The 10046-nt window shown below is 26.0% G+C and overlaps 1 protein-coding gene across 2 annotated transcripts; it reads right to left on the bottom strand.

Moving 5' to 3' along the window:
* Window positions 1-7198: 7198 nt before the first annotated feature.
* Window positions 7199-9489, bottom strand: LOC110662960 (ethylene-responsive transcription factor ERF110). Of its 2 annotated transcripts, none has more exons than XM_021822141.2 (2): window positions 8943-9489; window positions 7199-8208 (listed from the first exon to the last, which is right to left on the bottom strand). In XM_021822141.2, exons 1-2 carry the CDS (start codon window positions 9241-9243, stop codon window positions 7364-7366), a joined length of 1146 nt encoding a protein of 381 aa, XP_021677833.2. In that variant the 5' UTR covers window positions 9244-9489; the 3' UTR covers window positions 7199-7363. The 2 variants fall into 2 exon arrangements, with proteins under 2 accessions (XP_021677833.2, XP_021677831.2); XM_021822139.2 differs by having other exon boundaries at window positions 8718-9484.
* Between the last annotated feature and the right edge of the window lie 557 nt (window positions 9490-10046).

The following is a 10046-nucleotide window of genomic DNA, read 5'->3' as shown; positions in this document are numbered from 1 at the left end:
AATGCAACTCCCCCAGTCCCAACATCCAAAACCTATTCTACAGCAGATAGAGAAATTTTCAACAATTCAAGACTTGAATCACCATAGGCTTTGACCCTATATATACAATATCCAGTTGCCAAACCCTAACATCAGAAAAAAGAATACCTAAAATGAATTTAGCATGGGATTGGGACCATGCATTTCCCAGAAGGAATGGGGCAAGGGCAGCAGTAACCCACAAGCCCATTGGTACACTTACTTTATTAATCCTCCATAATCAATCCAAAAAGTTTGGTTTGAGTCATTTCCATTAGAATTAATAAATGGAAACAGTGACCTCATCTTTAGTGTTTTAGTTGCACTAATCCTTGGGAAAGAACTTGGGTTGCTTTCAGCTTTTGCTTATTTGAAAAGCAGCTAACATACCCCATAGTTTACCTACCTTTGTGATTTGGTGCCCTTTTTCTCCCCTATATGCTACTCACTCCAATTCCATGTCCTGTATTAACAGGACATAAACCAAACCCTTCAACAGTTTTTATATGTTTCTGAATGCTGATGGATTTGATATAAATCTGAATCTGCTGCCTGGTGGATCACAATTTTTCATGTTTATCATCTCTTTTATCAAACTCTTATTTATATTTAATTATTCATTTTTAATCATTCAATCAATCGATAAATCGGAATGAATCAATTTTGAAATAATATCCTTTTAAATAATGAAGTTTGTATTTAAACTATACCAATCACAGCCGATTCGAATTATAAATCGGATTGAATCAATGATTTTATTCATGAATAGATTAAGCATGAATACACCTTTGCTATCAAACATTCACCATAAATGGTAATAAAATAATTAGATTTGCCCATTTAAAATTTTTAAATTTTAGTGTTGATATTAATTTTGACATAATTCTTTAATTTTTATTAATTATATATTCAATTATAATAAGCTTTTATGTTAAAATTTCAATAAAATTATGGTGAATAATTTAATATTACACTCCACTAGTAATAGATGTAAAATTATTATAAAAACAAACCCCAAATCCCAAAATAGTTAGGTAAACAACCACTCACCCATTAAACATTAGTACATTTGCTACCCTTTTAAACCCAATAATTAACCCTACATCTAATTTTGTGTTTAACTTTTCTTTTGAAAAAAAAAATCTAAAAAACCTATCTACATTAATGATAATTGTACACATTAAATTTAGAAAACTCATGATGCACTCTCCTCCTTTCTTTATTTCTCTTTGACAATATTAGATATTTTAATAACTATTAATTATTTTTTTAATTATTAATAATTAATAATTAATTATTTATATGATAATTTAAATAGAGTTATTCTATATAAATAGTTATTAAATTAACTATTAAATATATAAATTGTGATATTATTTTATTAAATTTAGTCAAAATACTCTATAAATAATTTTTTATAAATAATTTTTTTAATTTTTAAATATTAATATAACTACTATATCACTAAACGTTGTAAATAAAAATAATAATATTTTATTAACTAAAACGTTACTTTAAAAATTATTATCAAATATAATTTTTATTTATATATAAATAAAGTTCAATTCATAATAAAATTTAATATTTATATTAAAATTTATATATTTATTAATTTTATATAATTTTGATATTAATATTTTATGTAGAGATGGATATGGAGGCAAGTTTATACGTGTCAAATTCTCCTATTCGGTCGCTGGACACCAAAACTCCCAAAGGGTTAGCTTGACAATCTGTACACGTCTAACCCTCTCCTGCACGCATTATCTTTTCTTTTCTCCTATTTTCTTATTACGTCACTTTCCAAGCTGATTCTCTCACGCGCGGCGCTCCCTGGCCCACCATTTTTTTTTTTTTTACACCCTATAAATTAAAGTTTTGGGATTACGTATAAATCAAATTCAAATTAATCTTCTAATATAATTTTAATTTAATTCTTTTATTTCGATTATTCTATACTCTGATTCAAATTATTTAGTACAAATAATTTCGATTGGGACTTAAATTATACATTTCAATGTTTTAAAAATAAATTTAATATTATTTAATTAAAATTATTGCTTTAAATTGTTTTTAATTTAATTTTATTTAAAAAATTATTTCTTAATATTTTTACAATTATTATCATTAAAATTATATATAAATTACTATTTAAATTTTAGTATTAATTATTGTTATATAATACATTTTTTATTTAATTTTTAATTTATACATTAAATATAAATTTATATAATTAAAATATATTATATAATATAAAAATAAATTTATAATTAAAAATAAAAGGTTATTAATGTATTTATAATAAAAATTACTTAGGAATGTGGGGATATAAAGAATAATAAATAATCTGCTTATATATATAATTAATTTTAACATTTTATAAAATAATAAATTAATCAGAGCACATACACACCTCTGGTGTGCGTCCACGTACTCCCTGAGCTCATCCATTGGGAACATTCCTAGAAGGACAATCTAGAGTTAAGAAAATGACAGATTAGTCTTTGGCTGAGACGTAAACTTCAATCTCAAGTAAACTATATATTTTTTTTTTAAAAGTAAATTTGCTTAATACTTTAATATTTCTATTAAATATTAATGAAGGTTGTCAACCATATTTATAAATATTAAAAAAATAGCTTCCACCTTATTTTCCATCGATTTATAAAAAAAAAAAGTCATTTTTCTAAATAATATCATCAAAATTTGAAAAAGACAGTAAAAATGATTCAATAAATTTATGAGAGCAAGCTAAGGTCTCCTTTTATATATTAGATAATAAATTTATATTTAAAAATTTAATTTTTTAATCTTCAGTGATGTGATTCAGAAAATTCTTATTTTATTAGATGTATTTATCTAATTATTACGTGGACATATATTTATATGTTAAAGTGATTGTAATAATTTCAGCTAAAATTAAAATTTAATAATTATATCTTAAGACCCATTTAGGTATGAGGACAATTTATAAATACAAAAAAAAAATTAAAATAATCAAATCATAAAAGTATTTTATTTTTTAATAATATTTTTCTATTTTAGTGTTAAGGGTTGCTAAATAATCAATTATATTCACTTTAGTCTATATATGAACAAAGGAAAAAATTTACCTAAATTTTCAGTTATCATATACGATAAGATTAATAAGTAAAATTCACGAGCTCATGATAAATTAGGTTTAAAAAAAATTATCCTATAAATAAATTAGGGTAAATTTATATATGCATGTAGAAAAATAAAAAAAAAGTTTTCAACTCAAAATAAGGTGTACCAAATAATCTTATTAAAATATTATAATAGAATTCATAAATCATTTATTAAAAGACATAATTAATAAAATTTGAACTCTTAATCTAGTGAGATTATTGATTAAGTTTTATTAATTAAATCAATTCTCATAAACTCTATTCTTAATGATCCAAATGGCTACAAAAGCATAAAGAATATTCCTATAAGCATTACTCCCTCCGTCCCATTTTAAATATTTTTAAAATATTTTATAAGAATTAAAAAAATAATAATTGAATAGCCTTACTTTTATAAAAAAAAAAAAAATACTTATAACTAATTGAAATACTCTTATAATATGATTAAAATATATAAAAATAATAAGAAGATATAAATGCATTGGTAAAAATAATTAGCGAAGTTATAGTAATAAAAAATAATTAACATAGGGGTGGATCCATTAAGAGACCTGAGGTGGCCATATGGCCAACAAAAAAAAAAACTTGTATTATGTATAGAAATTAAAGTTTTATATAATAAATTTGTCTATTTATTAACTTTTTCAAAGTATTTACTTTTAGTAAAATGTTTACACATAAATTTTTTATTTTGTTTTCAAAGAAAAACTTTCTTATATAACTATTTTTATGGAAATAAATATTATAATATTTATATGTATAATTAGCAGTGCGCACCATTCAGTTTTAATTGAATAATCGAATCGAACAGTTTTAATTTTATAATTCGATTCAATTTTTAAGATAATTCGATTCGATTTGATTTTACATTTTAAGAATTTCAATTATTTTAGTTCAGTTTAATTTTGAAGAGAAAAAATTGATTGAATCGAATCAAACCGAATTACTTTATTAATTTTTAAATTGATTTATTTTTATAAAAAAATTTATGATATTATATGTAATTTTATATATGTAAATTATTTAATTTCATTGATTAATAATTATTATGTTCAAAATAATATCAAAATCAGGCTAAATAACTTGAAAATCAAGTCTAAATTAAAAAATTTATCTAAACTCAAAAATCAATCAGTTCAAATCAAGTCGAACTGAAATAGAGCAGTTTAATTCGATTTGATTTTTTATTAATTTCAGTTCTGTTCGATTTCTAAAATATAGTAATTTAATTTTAATTATTCGATTTGATTTGGTTCAATTTGAACTGAATACTTAACCTATATATAATTAATTAATTAATTTACTAATTAATTAATCTCATTAAATCTCACAATAATTATCTTAATTATCATTTGATAATTTGCATTAAAAATAAAACTTTTAATTTTAAATAAGCCTTCATATCAAATTACATTGCATTAATAAATAAATTCTTTAAAATTTTAAATTTTAATTATAATTGACATGAAATTGACTTAGAAAAAAATTTTAAATAGGAATCCACTAAGTAAATGATCGTGATTGAGATTGACCGTCCAAAATTAAGCTTCTTGGCTTCATCGCTGAATTAATATTTTCTCAATTTTTTAAAATAATAAATAAAAATAATTTTCTAAAACATCAGTGGAGTATAATGTAATGTGCGACGTGGAAGCCAAAGCAATATGAACGGAAAATGGCATTTCTGAGGTCGGCACCAAGAATAACGCAGTGAAAGGTTTCAATATACGAAAACATGTAGCACGTGTTTTGTGTTTCATATTGTTTCCGCCAAACCAATAGCTAAACGACACCTGTTTTAATTTATTGGAATAATATGTGATTAATAATTGTGATTATTTGTGCAAAAAAATGTGTTTACAGAAAAGAAATTTGACACTTTGGCACAATTAATATGATTTTTTTTTATTATTTTAAAATTATTAACCCTTTGACCAATTACTTTTGAAAATTTATTTGGTGAATAAATCAAGGAAAATAATGGATGTGAAGAAGGCAGATGAAACTGTACAAAATTAATATATTATCTCTATCCACTTTCATATATTATTAATGTGATAATTAAAAAATTAATTTAATTATTTAAATTGTAATAATTTTATTAAATTATCTTTATTTATTCTAATTAAAAGAGAAGCAATAAAATGAGTTTTATAAAATTATATAATAATTATTATGTTTAATACAGATAAAAATAAAATAAAATAAAAGATATTATTTTTATCCATTTTTATCAGTTAATTTTTAATAATTAATTTATTCAAAATTATCTATTAATTTTTAAGATGCATTAATTAACTTTTTTTTTCAAATTTAACCTTATTTCTATTAAGCATAATAATTATTTTCATAATTTTTTTTAATTTATTTTATCACCTCTCTCTTTTTCTTAATCCGATGAAATAAATAGTAATTAAATTAAATTAAGAAAAATTTTATTATAATTTAAGTATTTTAATTATTTTCTTATGAAAATATCAAATGACTAATAAAAATAGATGAGTATGATAATTAATACTTTTTAATTTTTGTAAAAAATAAATAATTATAAATAAAATAATTTATAAAAAAATTAATAAAAGATGGATAAAAGTATACGAAGTTAGTATTAATTTAATTGAATTTTAAATTTAAGATTTTATAATTTTTGAAAGATAAATTTAAAACTAAAATTCATTAATAAAAAATTTAAATATCTTTTTAATTAAAATATAAATGAAAACACATAATGTCTCATTCTAAAACTCGTTGTCTACAATGATTTCGGATTTCTATTATTCTTCATAATTAAAGAAATTATTAATTTCACTCACTTTTATTACAATATATTGAGAAAGATTAATTAAATTCTTAAAATTAAAATCATCTTTCTGTTCAAAATTGTAATAAATATATTAAATTTCTAAAAAAAAATAAACTTTTTTATTTTTATTTTTGGCCAAATCAACTAAAACAAGAACTGTTCTTGTGGAGTTATCATCATCATGGGATTGAAAGTGACCATAGAAGTTGAAGATTTTAAAGACTTAAAGCAAATGTGATCCAGTTAGGACAGCCTGTCTCTGAAAACAACTGAGCTAAAGTTTGGAGAAAATTCCAAAATTCTATCTTTGACTGACCCATGTAAATTCCACTTGCAATAATGGAAATTAAAACAGAAAATTCAACCATCTTAAAGAGGTTTATTCTCACATGCAACTCCCTTCAATCCTACATATCAAATGGGGTGGGTTTAGGTCTACTGCTCACTTGCCCATAGATTCATTATACTCGTTAAAGAATAGCAGCCATAATGTGAAAAAATTATTATTTAATTTTCTTATTTTATCATCTTATTTTAAAAAATATATAAATTTATCTTGTAATTTTATTTTATTTACTCTTTAATCAATCTATATAGTATAAATCACATTTTCTATTAATTAATATATTTAGAGGAGAGAGAAATTATCATTATAAAAATTAAATAGTCATATATTTTAAATTATGAGGATCGAATGAAATTTAAACTAATATCTATAAAAAATTAAAGAAAATTAAAAAGTAAATGAAGTAAAAATATCAAAATTATTTTTTAAAATAAAGAATTAAATAATTAATTTTATTAAAATAAAAATTAAATAATTAATTTTCTTTAATATATTCATGAAAATAAATAGATTCAAAAAATTTTATTTTAGCTCAATTTAGCATGCATTCAAAAATATAATATATATATATATATATATAATAAAATTCTTGTGTAAAATAAGTAAAAATCTACTTATTATATTCAAAATGAATCAGAATTATTTTTTAAGTTTTTTTTTCTAATAAAGATACATAAACATTAAATAAGAATAAATTAAAGATGAAATCTCAACAAGAATAATAACTAAGTGAAAACATAATGTAGAGAGAGAGAGAGAGAGAGAGAGAGAGAGAGAGAGAGAGAGAGAAAAGGAACAATTAGCCTATAAATTCTAGGATGGAAGATTGTTCTTTGCCCTAGACTAGATAAAATGATGCATAATTTATCTTTATACCATCAATTTCTAAAAAGAAAAACGATAATTACTATAAAAATAGCCCAATGCTACATGCAAATACAGAATGGAAAAATATATAAAAGAAATACTAATGACTGGAAAAATATTCTGAATTTTCAAAAATAGAAAAAGAAACTATAAATATTAACTAAAAATGTGGAATTATTTTTATCTAGTGGAGGAAGGGTAGCTGCTAGAATCTGTCCATGGCGGCACCGGAAAATCAGAACCAGTGGGCGGATTCTGATTTCGCGGGGGCCGGAAATAACCTAATTGTTGATCAGCAAAAAGCAGAGGAAATGAGGCAGAGGATGAAGAAGATGATGATAATGACCCAGAAGAAGATGCTGCAAGCGAAGGAGCTGAAATGGATGAAGATAATAAAGGCGATGAAGATAGAGAAGAAGTCATTGAAACAGTCGATTGTAAAGATGCCATCTGCTGGTTATAAATCATATGCTCCATCAAACTCGAGGGTTGAATTCCATGCAAGCCCCCAGTGCTCTGTAACAGCTGGGAGTACTCCATGTAATCTCTCATCGCATCAGCCTGAGACAGAAAGAACTGTGGCGGCAGCGTCCCCTGCTGCGGTGGCGCTTGAGGTGCTTGAGATAACAATGACTGTAACTGAGACGTTGGTTGAAGACCGATAGGGATTTGGGAAATAGGAACATTTTCCATTGGAGGTGGCAATATTCTGACATGTTCAGGGAAGTTTAGTTTAGCTCTACTTCCTCTAAATCTTAACGCGGCTTCGTCGTAGGCTCTGGCGGCGGCCTCTGCAGTATCGAATGTGCCAAGCCAGACTCTTGCTGCTTTATGCGGATCACGTATTTCAGCTGCCCATTTACCCCACGGCCTTTGTCTAACTCCTCTGTATCTTCTTCTCCGCTCTCCAGTTTCTTCATAGGATACTACTGTTTCAGCTGACGATGTCGGTGGTGCTGTGGTTGTGGTGGTGGTAGTGGCGGTTGGGGTGGGGACTATATTTGTAGCAGCTGGCTCTTCTGTCACTGTAAATGGTATAAAAGATGGATTATGGAAAAAGAAAATAAATTCTGTTCAATGAAATAAAGAGAAAAATATTTGTATTTGCTTGGAAGCTAAGAGTTTGAGAAGATAAACTTTGAAGGGAGGGAGGCGGTGATGAACTGTTATATTGATCCTTTCAAGATGTCCGCAAATTTTCATGATTTCATGAGGCTGACAAATTCAGGCTTTTGATTTTGAATGACTGAAGATGAATAAAATTTTCAGTCCATGCAATATTGTATAGTACTATAAAAAAAGAGTTTTTTTAGAAGAGAAAAAAGATAAATAAAAGTCACTGTATTAGAGTTGAAAATGAAAAAAAAAATGCAAGAGATTTTGCAAGTTAATAAGCTCATAGTTTGTGAAACCAACGGGATTTGTTGGAATTGGTGACCCATGTTTTATCCAAGAACTTAAAACAAAAAAGGTTGAGAAAGGAATGGCAGAGTTTAAATCAAAATGGTTTTGATGAAAAAGAAAATTAACCCACCAGTTGCACCAGAAGAAGATGAATCTCCTTGAGAACTTTTGAAATCACCAAATCCTCTATAAACCCTAGGCACAGACTCGATCAATTGAGGTGCACCCTCTTCTTCACGCCCTCTCTTTTGTCCACTCCAGAAACCAGATCCAGAAGTAGAGGAATAAGCAGACAAAGGAGGTGAAGAAGAAGAAGAAGATGAATAAACACCAGATGGAGAAATAACACCAATACCTCCATAACTAGATGTTATTGCACCTCCTAAACCAGCCCCATGGTCACCAGCTCTTTGACCTGATATCACTTGAGTAAGAGCTGATACCATTGCAGACATCTCCCTTGCACTGCCATAACCAGGAAACATAGTTGCCGATTGCGCGACGACTTGTATTGGCTGATTTAACACGGATTCTGAGGTTACAGTTTGTGTATATCTCTCTTCTTGGTTATCATCTCCGCTTTCTGTAGTAGCAGGGTACTTGATGTACTCGCCTGAGTCTCCCTGGTTCGCCACCTTCAAAATCAACAAGCACATGTAATATTAGATAGAGAGAGGGTGTTTTTATTGTTTTTTTTCCTTTGCTCTTTTCTTCTCCTATTTGCAAAAAATAGGAGTACCCTCTTCGAATCGAATTTACAAAGAAGGATTATGGTTATATAAGGTGATGGGGAATTCAAATTTGATCAGCCGCCATTAAAATAGTAATCACTTGCAGAGGCACCAAGAACATATCATTCATGATAAATATGATCATAAGTTGCTTTTTTTTTTTTTTTTGGTGGGGAGGGTTGATATGCAAAAAAAGTTTATTTATTTATTTATTTATTAATTAAAGGTTTGATGCAAATACGTTCCCACCAGAGCTCTTGACCGATTACAGGGAGAGAAAGTAATCAACTTGGAATGAAACATCTTGAACCGACAAGCTGCTTCTGCTTTTCCTTTGGGCTTGAGATAAAATAAAAATAAGGATGATTAGCCCATGATTAGCAAATGGGCTATTACATTATTGGTTAATTTATAGCAGAATAGCAGATTTTATGCATCAAATTAACAGAGCTTGGACTGTGTAAAAAATGGCTGCAGGGTGTAGAGACTGCTTGATTTTTTTTCCCCCTCTTTTATTATTAAGTGTTCTGTTTTGACTCTGCTTCATTCTCGTGTGAACCAAAAACTAATCCTTGGATAAATTAATGGTATTTCCTTTAGTAACACATTGGAAAAGTAGACTTCGAGTAATATGTATTTAATTATTGAATTAAATCAAGATATGTATAATAAAATAATATTTATTTGAATTTATATTTTTTTTCTTTTAATTTTTTAATATATTAATT

This window comes from Hevea brasiliensis, chromosome 12 (assembly GCF_030052815.1).
Source record: "Hevea brasiliensis isolate MT/VB/25A 57/8 chromosome 12, ASM3005281v1, whole genome shotgun sequence".
Lineage (NCBI taxonomy): Eukaryota > Viridiplantae > Streptophyta > Magnoliopsida > Malpighiales > Euphorbiaceae > Hevea > Hevea brasiliensis.
This window is presented reverse-complemented; position numbering and strand designations above follow the sequence as displayed.

Excerpts from the sequence above, each read along its gene's own strand:
- LOC110662960 (XM_021822139.2), bottom strand. The coding sequence starts at position 9,243 with ATGTGCTTGTTGATTTTGAAGGTGGCGAACCAGGGAGACTCAGGCGAG. Across the intron at positions 8,209-8,717 it reads ATCTTCTTCTGGTGCAACTG|TGACAGAAGAGCCAGCTGCT; the intron begins GTGGGTTAATTT and ends TACCATTTACAG.